The sequence below is a fragment of the Trichechus manatus genome, unplaced genomic scaffold, assembly GCF_000243295.1.
Source record: "Trichechus manatus latirostris isolate Lorelei unplaced genomic scaffold, TriManLat1.0 scaffold00149, whole genome shotgun sequence".
Lineage (NCBI taxonomy): Eukaryota > Metazoa > Chordata > Mammalia > Sirenia > Trichechidae > Trichechus > Trichechus manatus.
The window spans coordinates 6,103,160-6,128,420 of NW_004444085.1; the positions used below are offsets into that span (position 1 = coordinate 6,103,160).

A 25,261-nucleotide genomic window follows, 5' to 3' on the forward strand; every position below is an offset into this window, starting at 1 on the left:
CCTCTCATGTTGCTGTTGTTAGGTGCTGTCAAGTATTTTCCGACTCATAGCGACCCTGTGTATAACAGAAGGAAATACTTCCCAGTCCTGCGCCATCATTGGCAGCATACTCTGAATTGCTCACTATTTCTTTCTATTTTTTTGTAGTAAAATATATATAAAAACATTTGGCATTTCAACATTTTACATATACAGTTTAGTGACATTAATTTCTTTCATCATGTTGCAACCATTACCACTATCCATTTCCAAATTTTCCATTACCCCTAACAGAAACCCAGTGCCCCCTAAGGAATGACACTCCCTTTCCCCCTCCTCTCCATCCCTGGTAACCACTAATAAACTTTGGTCTCTATAGCTTTGCTTATTAAGTATAAGTGGGGTCATACAATATTTGTTCTTTTGTGCCTGATTATTTCACTTAGCATAATGCTTGCAAGGTTCATCCATGTAGCATTTATCAGGACTTCATTTCTCTTTCTGGCTGAGTAATATTCCATTGTGTGTATGTATCACATTTTGTTTACTCATTCATTTATTGATGGGCACTTGGGTTGTTTCCAGTTCTTGACTATTGTAAATAGTGCTGCAGTGAACATTGGTGTACAAATTTCTGTTTTCATTCCTGCTTCCAAGTCTTTTGGGTATATATCTAGAGGTAGAATTGCTGGGTCATGTGGTAGTTCTATGTTTAACTTTTTGAGAAACCTCCAAACTGTTTTCCACAGTGGCTGCACAGTTTTACATTCCCACCAGCAATGGATGAGGGTTCCAGTTTCTCCACATTCTTGCCAACATTTTTTGTTTTCTGTTTTTTTTAAAGTAGCCATACTAGTGGAGGTGAAGTGATATCTCATTGTGGTTTTGATTTGCATTTCCGTAATGACTAATGATGTTGAGCATTTTTTCATCTGCTTGTTGGCCATTTGTATCTCTTTGGTGAAATGACTATTTCTTAATATATGTTGAGGAAACACACTTTCATTGGCATTGTACAGACGAAAACAGTGAGGTTTTATCTTAATGAGCCAGGCTTGACAAATTTTCCTAAACTATTTTACCCCTGTATTTTGTCTCTCTTTGTGGAGTTGGGTATAGCATAGGAGACCAGACTTCTCAAGATATAAACAGGAATATGGAGGAAATGCAAAAATATTAGGGCATTTGATCTCTGCCACACAGCGCTACCCATTCTCCAAAGAAAGTACATGTTGTACAGTTTGTGCAGTGCACAGATTTATAAAGTAACATGTGACCATATGCCCAGCAGTACACTAGGAATCATGATGCATCATGCAAAGGGCATGTGGGACATGTACAACATATGTCAGTGTTCTTATCAGATAAAACTTTACAGTCTTTTAAAAATAATAACCTTCGCATTTGCATGGCACTTCACTAAATATGAAGTGCACACATCATTATCCCATTTGTTCAAATGTGTGAATGAGAAGGGATTTATTTCCATTTTACACCTGATGTTTAAAGAGGAACGCAGACTCAAATGCACTTTGGATCCATGCTCAGTGCTTTTATTACCACGATACAGTATAACCAAACATCCCAGTTTATGGTATTGATAACAGGTCCTGTAAGGTCAGAGAAGGTAGATATTAGTGTAGGCCCATACAGAACAGTGATCTTCTAGGATAAAAGCAATGACTGTGGAGGAAAAAGACCTGGATTCTGGTCTTGTCTTTGCTCTTCATCCTGTGACTGCAAACAAGTTTCTTAACCTCTGTGAACCTCGTTTCCCCAACAACAGACTGTAGGGATAATGGTCCCTGCCTTCTTCAGGGAGATACCGTGAGAATCAAATAAGATATTTGCAAAAGGTCTTTTCTAGAGAAAGTGCTACTTAAGTGTAGCATGTAAGTAGGGGCATTCATGTTGTGATTTTTTTTTTGAAAATTAATTGATGTTTATGTCATTGAAATAATGAGGAAATAAATACAAATCCAAAAAATCAAAATAACACAAGAACCATCATCTGTAAGAGTTATGACTTGCCTAGGGATATTTTGGAGAGACAGTTGATTATTTGAGTGCAGTGGGATTACAGTTTCTTTTTAATTATATTTAATTCCTCCCCATTTAATAAGACTTTCCCCTTTGGCTAGGTGGTTTAATGTAAGTTGAATTGCAGCTGTCTCCCTCGGAATTTCCACTTGTGGGACATCTTTCTTCTGTGTCCCGTATTTTCCAGTATATTGATTAAAGAATGTGTTCTAATAGCAGCTTTTCCTAAGTACTGTTCATCAATTCCATATGGATATTCCATTGATGGTACTCTGAAGTTTAAGAAATGTCTGTAGACTACATTGTAAATAATATCAGTTTAGTTAGTCTTGAATGTTGTTTTCAATAGACTAAACTGCCTTTCAACCAAAGAGTTAGGGAGCCACCAATATTGGTTTATAGTGGACTTATGTGCTTTTCTGTTCTTTGAAACTTTGCTAGTTCTCTAGGAGCACTCTTGACCAGCCTTCCCTTAACTAACTCAGTGGGTTACTCTCCATATACCATCAGTTCCTCTGAATCATCCTGTCTGTCCTATCATGCTGAATAATCAAGAGGCCTCACTCTGGAATGCTGGTACTTCTCCCCACAGCTGAGCTATATGCTTCCTAAGAATGAGTAAAGTTTGTTCTTGTTTTGGTTATTTATGCCTGTGCAACAAACCACTTAGTGGCTTCAGAGAACAACAATTTACTGTTTCCTATAATTCTGTGGTCTGACTGGGTCATGATCTTGGCTCAGGTCATTCCTTAGCTGCATTCAGCTGGTGCTTATGCAAGACTGGAAGGTAAAAGAGGCCTTCACTCACATGACTGGTACCTTGGTACTCTTCTGTTTAGCCTCTCCACATGGCTAGCTTGGGCTACCTCCTGTGGTCTCAGTGTAATCAGACTTCTTACATCATTGCTACCTTCCAGAGGAAAAGCAGAAGCTGTTGGGCCTTAAGGACTAGGGCCAGGACTAGTGTAGTGTAGTTCCCATTCATTCTGTTGGTCAAAGTAAGTCACAAGTCATCAGATTTGAAGGGTGTGGACATAGATTCCACCTCTTGATGTGTGGAGCCACATGTGTGTAAAGGGATGGCAGCCATCTTTGGAAACTCTGTACCAAGTTTACAAATATTTATGCCTACTAAGCCTATTACTGTATGTAATGGATTGAATTGTGTCCCCCCAGAAATATCTGTCAACTTGGTTAGGCCATGATTCCCAATATTGTGTGATTGTCCACCATTTTGTCATCTGATGTGATTTTCCTATGTGTTGTAAATCCTGCCTCTATAATAATGTGGTAGGTTAAGAGGCACTTATGTTAATGAGGCAGGACTCAATCTGCAAGATTAGGTTGTGTCTTAAATCAGTCTCTTTTGAAATATAAAAGAGAGAAGCAAGCACAAAGTCAGAGGGACCTCATACCACTGAGAAACAAGAGCCAGGAGAATAGCTCATCCTTTGGACCTGGGGTCCCTGCACTGAGAAGGTCCTCAACCTGGGAAGATGACAGGGACCTTCCCCCAGAGCTGACGGAGAGAGAGAAAGCCTTCCCCTGTAGCTGGCATCTTGAATTTGGACTTCTAGCCTCCTAGACTAAGACAATAAATTGCTGTTTATTAAAGCCATCTGCTTGTGGTATTTCTGTTATAGCAGCACTAGATAACTAAGACACTGTAACTACTTAATTCAATAATAAGTCAACTGATATACTATGAAAAGAAATACCTGTCTCTAAGAAAACTAGTTTGTATGCTTTAGAAAGACTGGGAAAAGTGACTTGCTAAGCAGCTGTAGAATTAGATGTGTGAAAGACAACTGTAAAAGATTGGGGAGTAATTTATAAAAATCTATCTTTGGAAGAGTCTAAGTTTACTCCACTTTAAACAGATTGAAATTGGAAATCATAAACAGTACATTAGGGTATGATTTATACAAGAAAGATAAGGAGAAACCCAATCAATAAGCTTTGCTCTACATTCTAAGACTAGGTAATAAACACACATTTTTGTGTTTAAAATGAGATGTTTATGATAATGGTTTCCTACTTCAAACATGCTTTTCAATCCCTAGGCCACTCACTGATTGTTTTAGATAGGAAAGCTTCTAGTATCATGTCTTTAGAAGCTGCTTCTTCACCTCCTTGTTGGTAGATTTTGAAAGGTAGAAAAGACTTACGTGAGAAGTGAAAAACACATTTTAAAATAATCACTCGTTTGTATTTATTCATAAAGTATTTTACAGAATTTATATGTGATATTTTTCAAGCTGAAAAACCACGATATGGAGAAATTAGCCAACTGTCTGAGCTAGTATACCTGTAATGTTAGTATATTTACACTAATTTATGTATCATTTTCTCTCCTTGCTTTCTTGCTTTTAACTTCTTTTGATTTGTAAGAGTGCTTCGTTAAATCAATTTTTTGCTTTATTTTGTTTTGGTTTTTGCTGTTTATTGTAACCACCGGCTGTAGGCCAGCGCTGTCTTATCTGCAGTGATGGAGATGTTCTACATCTGCACTGTCCAGTATGATAGCCACTAGTCACATATGGATACTGAGCATTTAAAATGTGGCTACTGCAAATAAGGAACAGAATTTTATTTGAATTTAACTTTCTCAATAGATTTTATTTTATAGAGCAGTCTTGGGTTTCCAAAAAAAATGAGCAGAAAGTATAGAGTTCCTATATACTGTTTCCCCCCAATACACAGTTTCCTTTTAATTAATAGCTTCCATTAGTGTGGTAGATTTGTTGTGATATTGAACCAATATTGATATATTATCATTAACTAAAGTCCATAGTTTACATTTGGGTTCACTCTTTGTGGGTATAGTCCTATGAATTTTGACAAATGTATAATATGATGTATGTGTATTCCGTATAATGTTGTGTATAATATATAGTATCATACAGAATAGGTTCACTACCTAAAAATCTTCTGTGCTCTACCAATTCACCCCTCTTTTCCTCCCCCCACTCCCAAACCTATGCAACCAGTGACTTTTTACTCTCTCTATAGTTTTGCTTTTTAAAATAATACATAAAACCCATCATTAGTGTAAATATACTAACACTGTAGGTAAACTAGCTTGGACAGTTGGGTCATTTCTCTATATCATGGTTTTGTCAGAAGGTCATATAGTTGGAATCATACAGAATGTAGTTTTTTCATACTGACTTCTTTCACTTATCAATATTAAGGTTTTCTCAGTGTCTTCTCGTGGCCCATTTTCTTTATTACTGAATAAGACTGCATTGTATGGATGAACAATAGGTTTTTTTTTTTTTTTTTAATCCATTTACCTACTGAAGGGCATTTTGGCTGCTTCAAATTTTTGGCAACTACGAATATTTACGCCTGTTCCCAAGAAAGGTCTTCCAGCCAAATGTGGAAATTATTGAACAATATCATTAATATCACGTGTAAGTAAAATTTTGCTGAAGATCATTCAAAAGCAGCTGCAGTAGTATATCCACAGGGAGCTGCCAGAAATTCAGGCCAGGTTCAGAAGAGGACTTGGGACCAGGGATATTATTGCTGATGTCAGATGGATCTTGGCTGAAAGCAGAGAATACCAGAAAGATGTTTACCTGTGTTTTATTGACTATGCAAAGGGATTCGACTGTGTAGATCATAACAAAATACGGATAACATTGCAAACAGTGGGAATTTCAGAACACTTAATTGTGCTCATGAGGAACCTGTACATAGATCAAGAGGCAGTTGTGCAAAAAGAATAAGGGGGTACTGTGTGGTTTAAAGTCAGGAAAGGTGTGCATCAGGGTTGTATCCTTTCACCGTACCTGTTCGATCTGTATGCTGAGCAAATAATCTGAGAAGCTGGACTATATGAAGAAGAACAGGGCATCAGGATTGGAGGAAGACTCATTAACAGTCTGTGTTATGCAGATGACACAACTTTGCTTGCTGAAAGTGAAGAGGACTTGAAGCACTTAACTGATGAAGATCAAAGACCACAGCCTTCAGTATGGATTACGCCTCAACATAAAGAAAATTAAAATTCTCACAACTAGACCAATAAGCAACGTCATGATAAATGGAGAAAGGATTAAATTTGTCAAGGATTTCATTTTTCTTGGATCTGCAATCAGCAGCCATGGAAGCAACAGTCAAGAAATCAAAAGACGCATTGCATTGGGCAAATCTGCTGCAAAAGACCTCTTTAAAGTGTTGAAAAGCAAAGGTCACCTCGAAGACTAAGGTTTGCCTGACCCAAACTATGGTGTTTTCAATTGCCTCATGTGTGGGAAAGCTGGACGAGGAATAAGGAAGACCGAAGAATTGATGCCTTTGAATTGTGGGGTTGGCAAAGAATATTGAATATCCCATGGACTGCCAAAAGAACAAAGAAATCTGTCTTGGAAAAAGTACAACCAGAATGCTCCTTATAAGCAAGGATGGCGAGACTATGTCTCACATACTTTGGACATGTTATCAGGAAGGATCAGTCCCTGGAGAAGGACATGATGCTTAGTAAAGTAGAAGGTCATCGAAAAAGAGGAAGACCCTTAATGATATGGGCTGACATAGTGGCTACAACAATGAGCTCAAGCATAACGAGGATTGTGAGGATGGCGCAGGACCAGGCAGTATTTCGTTCTGTTGTACATAGGGTATCTATGAGTAGGAGTCAACTTGATGGCATATAACAACAATAACAATGAATAAAGCTGCTGTAGAAATTTGCATGCAAGCTTTTGCATGGACATAGTTTTTATCTCATTTGGGTAAATATACAGAAATATAAATTCTGGTATCGTATGGTAAGACTTGTAGACATGTGGATATTATCCTATGACTGACGACATTGTATTTAAAGATAGATCTTGAAATGTTCTTTTTGATGATGTATGTGATACCATTCCTCTTCATTTCATCATTCCTGGCATAGTAGAACATATGACTGTCCAATTCTAGATGGCCAGTACCAGTCCGTTTCAGCTCATTAATGCCTAGAATATCAATCTTTAAGCATTCCGTTTCATTTTTGACAAGTTCCATATTCCTTGATCCATACTTTGTACATTCCATGTGCTGATTATTAATGATGCATGCAGCTATTTCTTCTCATTTTGAGTCATGCCACATCAACGAATGTCTTGAAAGATTTACTGCATCCACATCATTAAAGTCAATTCCACTTGGAGGAGGCAGCTCTTCCCCAGTCATACTTTGAGTACCTTCCAACCTGAGGGGCTCATCTCCAGCACTATATCAGGCACTGTTCTGCTGCTGTCCATAAGATTTTCACTGGCCAATTTTTGTAGATCTCTAGGTCCTTCTTCCCAGTCTCTCTTAGTCTAGAAGCTCCACTGAAACCTATCCACCATGGGTGACCCTGCTAGTCTTTGAAATACCTGCGGCATAGATTCTAGATCTATCCTGAAATACAGTGTGGTCAGTGATAGGAAAATATCCATATGTCTGCAAGGAAGACCAGTTAATACGACTGTTGTTCAAATTTATGCACCAACCAGTAATGCCAAAGATGTGAAAATTGAAGATTTTTACCAACTTCTGCAGTCTGAAATGGAATAAACTTGCAATCAAGATGCATTGATAATTACTGGTAATTGGAATGAGAAAGTTGGAAACAAAGAAGAGAGACTGGCAGTTGGAAACGATGGCCTTGGTGGTAGAAACGACACTAGAGATCACATGATAGAATTTTGCAAGACCAATGACTTTTTCATTGCAAATATCTTTCTTCAACAACATAAACGGCGACTATACGCATGACCGTCACCAGGTGGAATTCACTGGAATCAAAATTGACTACATCTGTGGAAGGAGACAATGGAAAAGCTCAGTATCATCAGTCAAAACAACACGAGGGGCGGACTGCAGAGCAGACCATCAATTGCTCATATGCAAGTTCAAGATGAAGCTGAAGAAAATTAAAACAAGTCCACGAAAGGCAAAGTACAACCTTGAGTATATCCCACCTGAATTTAGAGACCATCTCAAGAATAGATTTGACACATTGAACACTAATAACTGAAGACTAGATGAGTTGTGGCATGACATCAAGGACATTATACATGAAGAAAGAAAATGGTCATAAAAAGACAGAAAAGAAAAAAAAGATCAAAATGGATGTCAGTAGTGACTCTGAAACTTGCTCTTGGACATAGAGTAGCTAAAGCAAAAGGAAGATATGATGAAGTAAAAGCTGACCAGAAGATTTCAGGGGGTGGCTGGAGAAGACAAAGTAAAGTATTAAAATGAAATGTGCAGAGACCTAGAGTTAGAAATCTAAAAGGGAAAACAGCTTGGAATTTCTTAAGCTAAAAGAACTGAAAAAGAAATTCAAGCCTTGTGTTGCAATATTGAAGGATTCTTTGGGCAAAAGATGGAAAGAATACCCAGAGTCACCTGAACCAAAAAGAATTGGTTGATGACGTTCAACCATTTTAGGGAATAGCATATGATGAAAATCCAGTGGTACTGAAGGAAGAGGTCCAAGCTGCCCTGAAGGCATTGGTGAAAAACAAGCCTCCTGGAATTGATGGAATTCCAATAGAGATGTTTCAACAAACAGATGCAACAATGGAAGAGCTCACTTGTCTATGCCAAGAAATTTGGAACACAGCTACCTGGCCAACTGACCAGAAGAGATCTGTATTTGTGCCCATTCCAAAGAAAGGTGATCAAACAGAATGTGGAAACTATCAAACAATATCATTAAAATTTTGTTGAAGATAATTCAAAAGGTGTCACAGCAGTACATCAACAGGTAACTGCTGGACATTCAAGCCAGTTGCAGAAGAGGATGTGGAATGAGGGATATCATTGCTGAAGTCAGATGGATCTTGGTTGAAAGCAGAGACTACCAGAAAGATATTTATCTGTGTTTTGTTGTCTGTACAAAGGCATTCAACTGTCAGATCATAACAAATTATGGATAACATTGCAAAGAATGGAAATTTCAGAACACTTAATTGTGCTTGCAAGGAACCTGTACATAGATCAAGAGGGAGTCATTTGAAAAGAACAAGGGAATATTGTGTGGTTTAAAGTCAAGAAAGGTGTGTGTCAAGTTTTATATCCTTTTCACCATACTTAGTCTGTATGCTGAGCAAATAATCCAAGAAGCCAGACTATATGAAGAAGAATGGGGCATCAGGATTGGAGGAAGACTCGTTACCAGCCTGCATTATGCAGATGACACAACTTTGCTTGCTGAAAGTGAAGAGGACTTGAAGCACTTATTGATGAAGTTCAAAGACTTCAGCCTTCAGTATGGCTTACACCTTAACATAAAGAAAACAAAAATCCTCACAATTGGACCAGTAAGCAACATCATGATAAACAGAGGAAAGTTTGAACTTGTCAAAGATTCCATTTTACTTGGATCCACAATCAACGCCCACAGAAGCAGTAGTGAAGAAATTAAATGATGTATTCCATGGGGCAAATCTGCTGCAAAAGTCCTCTTTAAAGTGTTAAAAAGCACAGATGTTACCTTGAGAACTAAGGTGCACTTAACCCAAGCCATGGTATTTTCAATCACTTTATATGCATGTGAAAGCTGGACAGTGAATAAGGAAGACCAAAGAAGAATTGATGCATTTGAATTATTGTGTTGGCAAAGAATATATGCCATGGACTACCAGAAGAATGAACAAATATGACTTGGAAGAAATACAGCCAGAATGTTCCTTGGAAGCGAGAATGGTGAGACTTCATCTCATGTACTTTGGACATGTTATCAGGAGGGACTTGTGCGGGTAGAAGGACATCATGCTTGGTAAAGTAGAAGGTCAGCAAAAAAGAGAGAGATCCTCTGTGAGATCAGTTGACACAGTGGCTGCAACAATGGGTTCAAATATAGCAAGGATTGTGAGGATGGCACAGACTAGGCTGTGTTTCATTCTGTTGTACATAGCATTGCTGTGAGTCAGAACAGACCTGACAGCACCTAACAACAGCAACATGGTAAGACTTATGTTTAGCTTTGTAAGAAACTTGCAGTCTGTGTTCTAAAGTGGCTTCACCATTTTGTATTCCCACCAGCAATTAAACAGAGTTCCTGATGCTCCACACCCTCACCAGTGTTTGGTACTGTCATTGTTTTGGATTTTAGCCATTCTACCAGGAGTGTAGTAATTTAGTAAGTTTAAATTTAAATGCCCACATGTGCCTAGTGGTTGCCATATTGGAAAGTGAAGTTCTAGGAGTTTTTTTTCTTTTTATACCAATTTATACTACTGAGTTATTTTTTTTAATCTATTGTTTTAGCTAGAATTTCTAATATACTGTTGACTAATAATGGTGATAACGAGTATCCAGTCTGGTTCCTGGTTATGGCTGAACACTTGGTGTTTAATTATTTCCGATAATATTTGCTATTTTTAACAAATGGCCTTTGTTATTTTGAGGTAGTCTCATTCTATTATTACTTTTAGAGTTTTAAAAAATTTGGTATGGCTGCTGGGTTTCATAAGATAATATCTGTGGATATGAACAGAATTTATCTTTTTTCCTGACTGAGCTTTGATTTTATTATCAACATCTCTGATTTTTTTCCCACTCCTACCATGCTTAACAAAAGTCAAATTCCTTACATAATACCATCTATTGCCTCATTTGACCCACTATTCTTATATATTTCTCATTACATCCATACAGTGGAGTCCCTGGGTGTCACAAACGGTTAAGAGCTTGGCTACTAACCAAAAGGTTGGCAGTGCAAGTCCATGCAGAAAACACCTGTGAAGAAAGACCTGATTGTCTACTTCTAGAAGATCAGCCGTTGAAAATTCTGTGGAGTGCAGTTCTACTCTGACACACACGGGGTTGCCATGAGTCAGAATCGACTTGACGGCAACTGGTTTGGTTTTTGGTTTAGTGCCTCCATAAACCAAAACAAAACCAAATCTGTTACTGTCAAGTTGATTCTGACTCATAGCAACCCTACAGGACAGAACAGAACTGCCCCAGAGGCTTTCCAAGGAATGACTGGTGGATTCGAACTGCAGCCATAGCTCTTAACCACTATGCCACTAGGACATTTATTTTTTTGAAACCAAATTACTTACTGCTTTCCAAACAAACTTTTTCTTCCAAATTTTGTGTCTTTACTCATGTCGTCCTATTGGGAATAACCCCTGCATGTCATATTTCTGTTCATCCTCTAAATTTAAATGAAAGGCTATCTTTTCTGAAGCTGTTGTTGATTTTCCAGCCAGAAATAATGTGTCCCTCATCTGAACTATTATAGCACCTAATTTGTATCACTTACATCAGATATTGAACTGATGGTCTGTTCATACAACATTTTGCTTTGGCCTACCGAAAAGAATTGGTCGACCCTCAGCCATTTCAGGAGGTAGCATATGATCAAGAAGCGATGGTACTGAAGGAAGAGGTTCAAGCTGCACAGAGGGCATCGGCGAAAAATGAGTCTCCAGGAATTGATGGAATACCAATTGAGATGTTTCAACAAATGGATTCAACACTAGAAGTGGTCACTCGTCTGTGCCAAGAAATTTGGAAGACAACTACCTGGCCAACCTACTGAAAGAGATTCATATTTCTTCCCATTCCAAAAACAGGTGATCCAACAGAATGTGGAAATTATCAAACAATATCGTTAATATCACACACAAGTAAAATTTTGCTTTAGATAATTCAAAAGCGGTTGCAGTAGTACATTGACAGGGAACTGCCAGAAATTCAAGCTGGATTCAGAAGCGGATGTGGAACCAGGGATATCATTGCTGATGTTAGATGTATCATGGCTAAAAGCAGAGAATACCAGAAAAATGTTGACCTGTGTTTTGTTGACTATGCAAAGGAATTCAACTGTGTGGATCATAACAAATTACAGATAACATCGAGAAGAATGGGTCCATAACACTTAATTGTGCTCATGAGGAACCTGTACTTAGACCAAGAGGCAGTTATTTGAACAGAACGAGGGGATACTGCATGGTTTAAAGTCAAGAAAGGTGTGCTTGAGGGTTGTATCCTTTCACCATACTTATTCTATCTGTATGCTAAGCAAATAATCCAAGAAGCTGGACTATATGAAGAAGAATGGGGCATCAGGATTGGAGGAAGGCTCATTAACAACCTGTGATATGCAGATGATACAACCTTGCTTGCTGAAAATGAAGAGGACTTGAAACACTTAGTGATGCAGATCAAAAACTATAGGCTTTAGATTACATCTTAACATAAAGAAAACAAAAATCCTCACAACTGGACCAGTAAGCAACAGCATGATAAACGGAGAAAACATTGAAGTTGTCAAGGATTTCATTTTACTGGATCTACAATCAACACCCATGGAAGTAGCGGTGAGGAAATCAAACAACACTTTGCATTGGGCAAATCTGTTGCAAAAAATCTCTTTAAAGTGTTGAAAAGCAGAGATGTCACTTTAAGGACTAAGATGCACCTGACCCAAGCCACAGTGTTTTTAGTCGCCTCATATGCATGCAAAAGCTGGGTAATGAATAAAGAAGATGGAGGAAGAATTGATGCCTTTGAATATACCATGGACTGCCAAAAGAACGAACAAATCTGTCTTGGAAGAAGTACAACCAGAATGAGCCTTAGAAACAAGGATGGCTAGACTACGTCTCACATACTTTGGATATGTTGTCAGGAGGGACCAGTCCCTGGAGAAGGACATCATGCTTGGTAAGATAGAAGGACAGTGAAAAAGAGGAAGACTCTAGAGAGATGAATTGACACAGTGACTGCAACAATGGGCTCAAGCATAACAATGATTGTAAGGATGGTGCAAGACTGGGCATTATTTTCCTCTGTTGTACATAGGGTCGCTGTGAGTTGGAACCGACTTGACGGCACCTAACAACAACACAGAATGCTTTAATAAGATGTGAAGTAAACATTTAAAAAATTAATATTTATGAATAATTATAATACATTTAAAATTTTAACTTTCAGTAAAACAGTGCATTTATGAAATTTTATAAGGCAAATAATATTCTAAGGCTTTTAATGGAGATAATAGTTTGTGACCCTACCCTCTTCCTCTTCAATTCACACTGCCCTATCTCAGCTACTTTTAGTTTTTCTAGGTATTAATTAATTAATTAATTTTCATATTTATACCATAAAGAAAGATTTATCTCTCTTATACCATCCGCACCTCCTAAATACATTCTCCTGTCCTAATACAGTGGTGTCACAATTGTTGGTTTACATTATTATGAGCACAGTGTGCCTTACAACAATTAGCATTTCCTTATATAACTTTCACTTTTCCTAGAATAAATAATTGCCTCATTTTTCAGTTGCTTAGTTTTCTAAATACCTATCAATAATTATCAAACTTCTTGCCAGAACAACAACAAAATGCTGTCAATACGATACAGTCAAATACAAAGTTAATCTCAAAGTCAGTGTCCCTTTTTTTTTTCTTAGAGCTATTATATCCTCTTGTTCCAGTTTGGGTTGGTTGGTCCCTGGGTCTCCTGTCATTCACAGTCTTTCTAGAAGTTTCCTTCGTGTCTCATTATTATCGTATCCACTGTTCCCAGGAACCCATGCCTTCCTCTATCTTGGTGTATTCCCTCTTTTTGGTGGAGCACATTCTCTGGTAGGTTTATAAGATGAGCTCTTAGACATCAGGAAATATCTTTACTCTGTTGTCAAGCTTAATAGATAATTTTCCTTGGCATAGAATTCTAGGGAGTAGATAATTTCTCCTCATAAATATGAAATGCAATGCCATCTGAGTTCCAATCCTTTGTGCACTGTGATTATTATTATCATTAAGCCATTAGGCTTTTCTCTCTACTCTGGTGCTCCAGAATTTCTAGGTGATATGTCTTGGTATGTTTGTTCTTACTATTTCAGTTCTCTGTGCTTTTCTTCAGTTAGTTCCTTGATAACTCCCCCCTGATTTTTCTCCCCCTCTTCTCTCCCTGTATTTTCTATTAGTTGCATATTGGACCTTGTTATGGATTGAATTTGTCCCCAAAAAATGTGTGTCAACTTGGCTAGGCTGTGATTCCCAGTATTGTTTGGTTGTCCTTCATTAATGTGATCTGATATAATTTTCCTGTGTGTTGTAAATTCTAATCTCTGTGATGTTAATGAGACAGGATAGAGGCAGTTATTTTAATGAGGCAGGGCTCAATCTGCAGGATTAGGTTGTATCTTGACTCAATCTCTTTTGAGATATAAAAGAATCAAGTAGAGAGGAGAGGGACCGCATTACTAAGTAAGAAGAACCAGAAGCAGAGCACATCCTTTGGACCTGGGGTCCTTGCACTGAGAAGCTCCTAGACCAGGGGAAAATTGCTCACAAGGACCTTCCTCCAGAAGAGACAGAGAGAGAGAGCCTCTCATTGGAGCTGGTGCCCTGAATTTGGACTTCTAGCCTCCTAAACTGTGAGAGAATAAATTTCTGTTTGTTAAAGCCATCCATTTGTGATATTTCTCTTATAGCAGCACTAGATAACTAAGATGGAATTTGATACCAGGATTTGGGTGCTGCTCTAACAGATACCTAAAATGAATCAGTTTTGAAACTGTGAATGAGTAGAGACTGGAAGAATTTTAATGTGTCTAATATTAAAAGCCTAGAGTGCCTTCAAGAGGCTGTTAGTAGAAATGTGGACATCAAAGACAATTCTGGTGAGGGTTCAGAAGGTAATGAGGAGAGCCGTTATACTGGAGACGGCGCAGATGGTATGAAGCTGCAGTGGAGACATGACAGCAGCAGAACCAGGAGACTGGCATGAGATAGCATGGGAGCTGACCCCATGGAGCGAGAGAGCTGAATGCAGTCAGGCAGGAGGCTTCCTGGCAGAGTAGGTTGGCTCCAGGCACTTATTGGTAGAGCTAAGGAGCTTGGAACACTTGTCTGAGCAAGACAGAAGCCAGGCCAGCCCTATGGCCCAAGGGGCTGAGAGGCCAAGGAACCAGGAAGCAGAAGCTGAAGAGACAAGGAGCACAGGAAGCAGAGCTGCCTCAGTCTCAAAGGGTAGGGCTGTGTCCTCTGGGGTCTCAAAGGATGGAGCCACAGCCTGCTGGGTCTCAAAGGGTAGGGGCACGGCCTCCTAGGTTTCATAGCGTCAGATCTTCACCTACTCAGGTCTGGTGTGGGGGTGCCTTTCATGAGTGCCAGTGGGATAGGGCCAATTCTACTGCCCAAAGCTGAAGGGACAGGGAAGAAGAACAGGGCGGCCTTCTGGGGCCAAGGGGTTGGATTTGCCATTCAGAGAATGGGGCATCCCAAAGCTGAGGGAGCAGAATTGCTGTTCCAGTGAGCCTCGAAGGCAGAACTGAAGCCCAGGGCTGAGGGACCTCCACCCAGAATCCAGAGAGCATGGCCAGCACCTAGAGTCTGAAGGACAGGGCCATTGCCTAAATGGTCTCAGAGAACAGAGGATTATTTTCAAGCCTTGAGAGCTAATGTAATGTGTTATGCTGACTTGCTTGATACCTGTTATCCCTTCTTTCCCTCCAATTTCTCCCATTTCTAACGGAAATGTCTTCCTTGTGCCTGTTCCACCATTGTGCTTTGGAAACATTACTTGTATTCTAGATTTCACAGATGAAGAGGAATTTAGCCCCTGGAGATTTTGGACTTGGAGTTGATTTAAGACTTTGAGCCCTGGTGGTGCAGTGGTTAAGAGCTCGGCTGCTAACCAAAAGGTTGGCAGTTCGAATCCACCAGATGCTCCTTGGAAACCCTAAAGCGCAGTTCTACTCTGTCCTATAGGGTCACTATGAGTTGGAATCGACGGCAACTGGTTTGGTTTTTTAATTTTATAATATGATGGGGTGAATGTGTTTTACATGTGGCAAGGACATGAGTTTTGGGGGGCCAAAGGGTGAAGTGTTACGGAGTGAATTGTGCCCTCACAAAATGTGCGTCAGTGTGGCTAGGCCGTGATTCCCAGTATTGGTGGTTGTCCTCCATTTTGTGATCTGATGTAATTTTCCTATGTGTTGTTAAGTCCTAACCTCTATGATGTTAATGAGCCAGGGTTAGAGGCAGTTATGTTAATGAGGTAGGACTCAATTTACAGAATTGGGCTGTATCTTGAGTCAGTCTCTTTTGAGATATAAAAGAATAGAGCAGAGAGGAGAGGGACCTCATTACCACCAAGCAAGAAGAGCCAGGAGTGGAGTGCATCCTTTGGACTTGGGGTCCCTGCACTGAGAAGCTCCTAATCAAGGGGAAGATTGATGATAAGGACCTTCCTCCAGAACTAACAGAGAGAGAAAGCCTTCCCTGGATCTGGTACCCTGAATTCTGACTTCTAGCCTCCTAGATTGTGAGAGAATACTGTTTGTTAAAGCCATCCACTTGTGGTATTTTTGTTATAGCAGCACTAGATAACTAAGACAGACCCCTTGGACTGATCTTCTAATTTGCTTTTATTCTCTATTCTGTTTTCCTTATCTTTGTCTTTTTTCTCCCATGATTTCTTGGAAATATTCTCAACTTTGGTTTCCACCCTTCAGTTAAACTTTTTATTTCTGCTGTTATATTTTGAATCTCCATGAACTTTTCTTCTCTAAACTTTTTTTTAGTATAAAGCATGAATACCATGTCATTACCTCCATGAAGGAAGGAGGGGTTTTTACATGGCTTAAGCCTGAATTCTAGAGTTTTGAAAACCTAGCAGGGAGTGGAAAGCTAGAGGTCTCAATGTTCACAATTCAAACTTGGACTTAATTTTCCTGAATTAAGTCCACCACTGTGTCTGGTGTCCCTGAGTCCAGAGCCTCTCTGATTTAACCTTTCCAAATGGCAAGAATCTCCTGCTTCTTTGTTTCTCATCCTCCTGCAGGCATTAGCTGCAGCTTCCTCTTGCTATGCCTATTTCTTTAACACTCACCCATTTGCTGTCTATTGTCAAATTTTTATTGACGTATCTTGGTGCTGCCCTTCTACACTTCTTTTTTGTCATCAAAGAGAGTTTGGGGAAACAGAAGAGAGAAACTCATATATTTATTCAGACATGTTTAGTTGGAAGCGCCTTGCCCTCAAACTCACAGCATAGGAAAGCGTACTCCTCAGCAGCCTGCTTTCCCTCACTTATACCTGCCTCTGACTCCTGTAGACTGCTTTTCCCGTGGACAGCACTGTACCTGTGTTATAGGTATTCACGTTCACTTATTCTCACATTCACTGTATCACCAAACTCCTTGAGTTTATATATTTAGGTCCTCCAATGATTTTGGCATAGTTCCTTGCTTGTGGAGTTCAATAAATGAACTAATAAAGGGAAGACTTACATGGAAGGAACAGAACAATAAATTAAACTCTCTGTGTTTGAATCAAATTCTTCTGTACTATGAAGATTGCTTGAAATGAACCGATGAACTTAAGATCTCTCTGTTCAGGTTTCATTACTAAAGCAGAAATTTGTCTTTATTTATTTATTTTTTTGTGAAGAGAGTTGAATCTTCAAAGTAGTCAGCAATAAAGCTGTTAGAACATACTATTTTATCAGAAATGGGGCTAACTTTATGGACTCCTAGGTGGCACAAACAGTTAAGTGCTCAGCTACTAACCAAAAGATTGGAGGTTTGAGTTTACCCAGAGGAACCCCAGAAGAAAGACTTGGCAATCTAATTCCCAAAAAAACAGCCATTGAAAACCCTATGGAGTGCAGTTCTACTCTGACACACATGGGGTCACCATAAGCTACAATCGACTTGACAGCAGTTGGTTTTTTTTGTGTTGTTGTTAGTTTATTTGGGGCTAACTTTCCTAATCCTTGAAGATTTTTCACTAGAAACCTGGCCAACCTCACTTTCCTCATCACTCTTATTTGCTCTCCTCATCTACAGTTTCACCACCTGTCTCTCTTACATACCAGACTCAAAAGTTGTCCAGTTTGTGAACTTGGCTCTTTAAGTAGCATAGTTACTTAGGGTCTAATTACAGCTTCACACAGGGCATGCTTGCTGCCCTTGTCCTCTAGCCCTGGAGGATTATCTCAGTTTCTAGTAATACGTTTATACCTTATGACTTATTTGGAATGTTTTTAAAGAAAACTAACATTTTCTTTAAATAATGTGATTAAAAGCATTTATGTAGTATGAGTTTATATACTCATTTAGTCATTGCTGGATAATTCTGTTTTTATAATGGATTTTTTTTTTCATTTTTATAAGAAAAACTTTTAGAAAGTATTTTTATCTGCAAAACTTGGCTTATAACCAACTTTTCAGAGGCATATCTATGTTCTTGAAAATAAAACACTCCTGTATTCAAACAAAAAATGTATATACTCCTTTGATGTATCTGTGCCATCATTATACAGGCCTGGATAATATGTTACAGAGCAGCAGCTATTATTTACTTATTTTTTCCTAGGCAAACACTTTGCTTCTGCTATATTGAAATTTAAAGAAAATATAAAATTTTAGAAGTCATAAAATATAGTAGAAAAAAATCCTTGGATTTGTTTAAAAACAAAACAAAACAAAAAAGCCCTGGCTCCAATTTGGATTCTATCACTTACTGTTTGTGTGATGTTGAGTAAGTTGTTAAGCTACTTGAACCTTCTTAGTGCTTTTCATCTTTAAGATGATTAGTGCAATATTTGTGTGACTCACCCTCTCTGGGTGGTTATTAAGGTCAAATTGTTGTTAGTTGTCCTTGAGTTGGCTCTGACTCATGGTGACCCCATGTACAATAAAATGAAATGTTGCCTACTCCTGCACCATCATCACAAACATTGATATGCTTGAGTCCATTGTTATGGCTACTGTGTATTTTGAGTGCATTCCAACCTAGACGGCTCATCTTCCAGTACTGTATCACACAATACTCTGTTGTGATCCATAAGGTTTTCACTGGCTAATTTTCAGAAATAGATCACCAGTTGTTTCTTCCTAGTCTGTCTTAGTCTGGAAGTTCTGCTGATACTTCAAATACTGGTCGCATAGCTTCTAGCACCATAGCAACACACAAGTCACCATAGTATGACAAACTGACAGGTAGGTGGTGGACAATCAGATTTAAGATCTGAAAAATGTGTTTAGCTATATTATGCAAATTAAGTTATTTGATAATTCCATTAAGATAATGTAAGATTTTGTCACTAATCTAGATCTTGATGGCTAGAATCAACCAAGTGTTGTCAAATATTTTAATTTTCAAATTATCATTTAAGTTAGATTTCCTTAAAGCACAAGCATACTTTCATCTGAGAGAACCCTAAGTCTCCAATACTTACACTAATACCTAGTGGTGGCAAGTTTAACACACTGAGGGAATGCAGAGTAGCATAAAAAAAAAAAGAAATGAATGTTTATCTTAATATTCAAAAATTACATAGTCAGCATTGGACTGCTCAGATACTTCCCACCACAGATCTAGGTTATTTCTGCAAAACTAATTAAATGCAACACAGCAAGCTAACTGTATTCTCAACAGTATTGTTGGTGCAAGTTTTTTTCACAGAAAAATAATTTTCAAGATAGTTATCTAATTAATGGACTTTGTAAAGCCTTCAAACAGATATGACCATATGAAGTTACCTTTTTCCCTCGTGGGACTGATTTATGTGTACTTGCTTAGGCGTGTGTGTTAGCAGTCCTTTCTTCATTTTCTCTGCCTCTCTCTTCTTCTAGCGTGCAGTGGTGTCTGGGACAACATTACATGCTGGCGCCCTGCTGACATAGGAGAGACCGTCACAGTCCCCTGCCCAAAAGTTTTCAGCAATTTTTACAGCAAGCCAGGTACTGTCTGTTTGTATTGAATTCCTGTGTTCCTCCAGAGTGCTCATTTCTGTAAGTGTCATATATTTTCCAGTAAGACAGCAAGAAGCAGGAGCATCAGTTTCCTTTGGTAAATTCTAGCCATTTCTTTTTACTAAGTGGAATCACAGAACAACTGTATCATGTGACAAATGTTACTTTATGGAGCAGGAGAATGTAAACTTTCCTGCTGGGGTCATCCTGCCCAAACAAAACAAAGGAAGAGAAAAGAAGTCATTAAGGGAGAGAAACTAGAGTGAAACAGTTGTACAGGGACCCTCCGTTAGCAGAAGGAGCCAAAGAAGCAGACAAAAATCAAAGCACCAAAAGTATGTAAGATGGTAGCTAAAACAAGGAGAAGTGGTTGACTTTAGACATAATTGAAAATATGGATAAGATTCTATTTGTCCCTGAAGGATTTGGGTTCTCACAAACCCTCAGAGCAGTGTTTTCTGGAGGCTCTGAGAGAAATGAAAAAGGTTGCCTCCTTGGAGTCTTGATATCCAATTAAAAAAAACAAACACACACACACACAAAAAACCTGTTGCCATCAAGTCGATTCCGACAGAGTAGAACTGCCCCATAGGGTTTCCAAGGAGCCAGCTAGTGGATTCAAACTGCCAGCCTTTTGGTTAGCAGCCTAGCTCTTAATAACTGGGCTTCTGAAATCCAATTAGTGACTAGGAAAGTACTTTCTCATTTTCAGGCAGCATCTGGTTTATTGAGCTGACTCTTTTCAGTTCTCACCTCCTCACTTTGATATTGCTTGAATATCTGCAGTTTTTTCTGAGTTCCACAGAAACTGAAAATATGCATATGGGGGCTGAAGAGGTAGACTCACCTATTTCCAGGAGTTGCTCTATGCATGTGTGCAGGCACTTGAGCTGGCAGACATTTCTTGGCTCCTTCCTGAGAAGGTGGCTATTTTATTTTATAAGTAATTCAGGTTTTCACAACATGAAAAAAATCTATTCAGAAAAATTGAAGATACATCTAGAAATCAGAAATCCCTGATCATTTGAGTACTACAAAGAACTTATTTTTATCTTGGGCAGGTGCTAAAGGGTGAAAACTTTGAAAACTAGTAATACTGAAGTACTTTAATCAGGGAATTTTGGAGCACAGATCGAAATAGAAAAAAAGGATATTCAGAATAGAAATGTCTTCTCTAGGACTTGCAAGATAAGATTCTTCCTTACCTTGAATTAATCAGCCAAGGGATGGCCTGAAGACTTCATTCATGCATGCATTAGCGCCATTAATCATCTCTGAGTTAGAGAACCTAAATTGTTGTAGAGAACCTAAGCTTTAGAAGAGTCCCCATCTAATCAATAACATTTCTACTCAATGATCCGGGCTATACGTGTTCTCCTGGACATCCCAAATGATTGACTCTTCCTTATCTGATAAAATGATTCTGAAGGCTTCCAGAGGAGCACACCAGCAACCTGATAATTTCCACGTCAGCAAACACCAGAACTTCAGTTCTGGGGCCATCTGTTGTACCCAGCACCATCTCCTCCAGGCAGGAGCAAACCAGGGCACCACAGGGCCCAGGTCAGCTTTGAATCTGGCTCTGCTTTGACTCATTCTGTCACCCTCTAATTTGGAGAATGGAAACTCTCAGTCTATTTTGGCTTAAATGCTTGATGTTCTTTTCTTCCTTAAGCAGGAAACATGTGCACTGCCTTGTTATTGGATTTTTGTTTGGGGAATATCTCTATGGCGAGGAGACTCCTATATTGATGCCCACATGGAATGAGAGCACTCTAGAACTATTCAACAGAGCATTTATTGCAGGGACTTAGAGGAATATGGCTATAATATGGAGCTGGGGGCTAAGTATGGTTGGGCTTGGGATAACTAGATTGTATGCCGGTGGCCTGAAGGCTCAAAGATGAAATTCAGCAGGGTTAAATGGGAAGCCTTGATATGAAATTAAGAAAATGTAGGGCCTTAAATCTGTATGTTTGCTTTATAGTTTACAGAATACGTCTACATATCTTATAGTTACTTCTTATAATAACCTGTAGGGAAAACTGGGTCATTAGAGTGCATGTTATGGATTGAAGTGTGTCCCCAAAATATGTACCTTCCTCAGAGAATAAATATTAACAGAATGCCTGTAACAAAGCTTAGGAAATATTGACTACTATTAAGTCGATTTGGGTTGGCCAGGACTTGTATTAGTTTGAGCTGTGCCCCAAGGGACGCCACTGTCTTGGAAAGTAGTGATCTCCCCTCTCCATAGTGCCATGTGGAGGCTCACTGGCCGTCTTCCCTGCGTTGAGCAGCACTGGGCTCCCTGACTTCTGAGGATCCTTCTGACCCAGATGCTGAGATTTGTTGCAGCTGTGCAAGGCCGGGTGCCTTAAACCTTGCTCTCAATGAGAGTGAAATCAGTGTCATAATTACATTTACTGAGTGTTCATGTTGCAGCCTGAAATGTTGGAAAAGGAGTGTGCAGTCAGCTTTGGGAAGCTGAGAGGGAGGATTTATCACCAGTGACAGATTATCCAATAGGCAAGGTAAGTATTGTGCTTACCTTGCTTACCAGCTCCTCAGTAGTGAACAGTTTCACATTGTTTCACCACATCAAAGATTCTGTTTCTAGGTATGGCTGGCATCTCTCTCTCTCTCAATCCAACAGCACCTTCCTGCAGAATGAAAGCCTCTTTTCAAATTTACAGCCCCTGACTGGGATGGATGACCCAGTAAGCAGGGTAAGCACAGGCTTAGTTACATCTGTAGTGAACAATTTTACATGGTCTTCACCCCATCAAAGTTATGGTGAAACACGTGAAATTGTTCACTACAGATGATCTGGATTTCAAGGTAAGCACTGTGCTTACCTTTTCTATTGGATAATCTGCCCCTGCCTGTCACACACTCTGCCGAGAGCCCCGTAGAATGGGTTAAACTTAAGAGCCGCACATTGGCAGAGGTGCGCAGGCTGTCTGATTCAGACCTTGGCCTCTCAACTTGGCTTGCTGGCCTCTGCCCACAGCCCCCACCTGCCCTGCTCCTCACCCACCTGTCTGCGGAGTGATCCCCTCAGGCATTTCTTTGCAAGCTCTTCTTCCACTTCTACCTGTCAGGTGTCTCAGAAAGAGTGTCAAGCCAATGAAGATGAAGAACTTATGTGGGGATGATCTCTATTTCATAGGATGACTCAACTTAAATATTTGTATTTAAAGGTCTTCTTTGGATTCATTTTTGCCCTGTAAGAAGGAAAAGGTCACACTTCAGAAAGAGATGACTCATCACTTGTCACAGAGCTTTGGCTACTGCACGCTGTGCAGGGTTGGGAATCAGTCTTGCAAGCGTTGAGAGCCAGACTGCCTGGGCTTGGACTCTGTTCCCATCACTTAGTTGTATGACTTTGGACAAGTGACTTAACTTGTTTAAGCCCAGCTTTCTCATCAATAAGTGGGGATAATAAAAGGGCCTACCTCATTTAGTTTTCAGGATTAAATGAGTTGATATGTATAAGGATCCTTAGCATGGTAAGCGCTAGGTGCATGTGGTAAGTGCACAGTAAATGGTAGCTGTCATTACTACTACTGCTACGGCTGCTGATATTATTGCTGTTGTTGTTCCCGACTGTGTGATAGGCACGTCATTTTTCCTCTGTGAGCCTCATTTTCCTTGTCTGTAATATAAGGAGATGGGACCAGATCTCTAAGGAACCTTGCCTTTTCTAAGGTTATGTCTTGCTTCCACTTACTCACTGAAGTCCTGTACCTATGCTAGCCCCAGAGCCAGTTGGGAGCTTCCCCTGGGAGTTGGAGCAGGAGGAGTGTAGCTATGGGAATCAGAAAAACCTAAAGGATGATGATGTTAGGGAGAAAATGGCAGGGAAGCCCAAGATAATGTTGCTCAGTGGCTTTTTTGAGACCTACTTCCACCCCCACGTCCTTTCCTGGTGGAATCAAGGTCTGGACCCTGGGCTCCCCCTGCCTCTCACCCCGAAGCCTTTAAGGTAAGTGCTTATGCATATTACCACCTGGATGTGAATTAACTTTGTTCTCAATTTCATCTGATTAATTAAAGCAGATGAATGGGTAGACCACCATGGTTTAGAAGATCATAGAATAATATGATTATAGAATCAGAAACCGTATCTCACATTATAGTTACAGAACCTTGGGCATGTTACTGAATCTTCTAAACCTCATTTTTCTCCCATGTAAAATGGGAATAGTGATATCTACCAAGTCTGCCTCACAAGGGTGCCCTGAAAACAAAAAAGAGACCATGCGAGTGAAAACCTTTGCTAAAATTTGCTGAGCCCTAGGCAGTGTGAGAAAGGAGCCCTAGTGGTGCAGTGGTTAAGCACTCAGCTGCTAACTGAAAGGTCAGCTGTTCATACCCACTAGCTGCTCCATGGGAGAAGGATAGGGCAGTCTGCTTCCATAAAGATTACAGCCTTGGAAACCCTGTGGGGCACTTCTACTCCATCCTGTAGGGTCTCTAAGTGTCGCTATGAGTTGGAATCAACTCAGTGGCAAGGGTTTGGTGTTTTTCTAGACATTGTGAACAAGCAGAGCACAGTGAAAAAAGATTCGGTGCCTGGTTCTGGCTAACTGCAGATTGTGACCAACTGCAGGGCGTTCCTTAGACATGTTTGAGCCTCTCTTTGCTCTTCTGTGGAATGTGATCCCATTGCCCACCCAGCACATCCTATATGGATGTTTCAGGGAAGGTGGCTAGAATGATGAAGGTAGTAAGTTTCCCCCTCCCGTATTTAATTCATCACCACTATCATGCCTGTTGAGACCTTTATCACATTCTTTTTTTGTAGCAAGTACTAAAGATACATTTTTTTTAAATCAAGGGAACATTACTTAAACATATGATTTAGAATTATTTAGGAGTGAACAATCAGATGTATGAAGTATGAATCTAGGAAAATTGGAAATCGTCAAAAATGAAATGGACCCCAGAAAGCATGGCCCCTGGATTCTCTGTCAGCCCAGAAATAAAACAATTTTCGAGGCCAACTCTTCAGACAGATATTGGACTGGACTGTGGGACATAAAGTGATACTCGTGAGGAGTGTGTCTCTTAGCTCAAGTAGATACAACAGACTAAATGGGCAGCTTCCATCCAGAGGTGGGATGGGAAGGCAGAGAGGGTTAGGAGCTGGTTGAATGGACATGAGGAATTGGGTGGAAAGGAGGAGTGTGCTGTCGCAGTATGTGGAGAACAATTAGGGTCACATAACAATGTATGTATAAATGTTTGTATGGGAGACTAACTTGAAATGTAAACTTCATTTAAACTACAACAATAAAAAAAATCTAAGAAGAAAAATGAAATGGAATGCATGAACATTGATAGCCTAGGCATTAAAGAACTGAAATGGACTATTATTGGCTATTTTGAATTGGACAGTCATGTGATCGATTATGGCAGGAATGGCAACTTGAAAAGGAATGGTGTTGCGTTGATTGTCAAAAAGAACATTTCAAGATCTATCCTGAAGTACAACGCTGTCAGTGATAGGATAATACCC

The 25,261-nt window shown here is 39.5% G+C and overlaps 1 protein-coding gene across 1 annotated transcript in view; it reads left to right on the forward strand.

The window, feature by feature from the left end:
* Positions 1–25,261, forward strand: part of VIPR2 (vasoactive intestinal peptide receptor 2) — a 293,628-nt gene that overhangs the window by 48,041 nt on the left and 220,326 nt on the right. Inside the window, exon 3 of the mRNA XM_004385888.1 lies at positions 19,618–19,725. Within this exon, the coding sequence (XP_004385945.1) occupies positions 19,618–19,725 (108 nt within the window). The remainder of the gene's footprint in view (positions 1–19,617; positions 19,726–25,261) is intronic.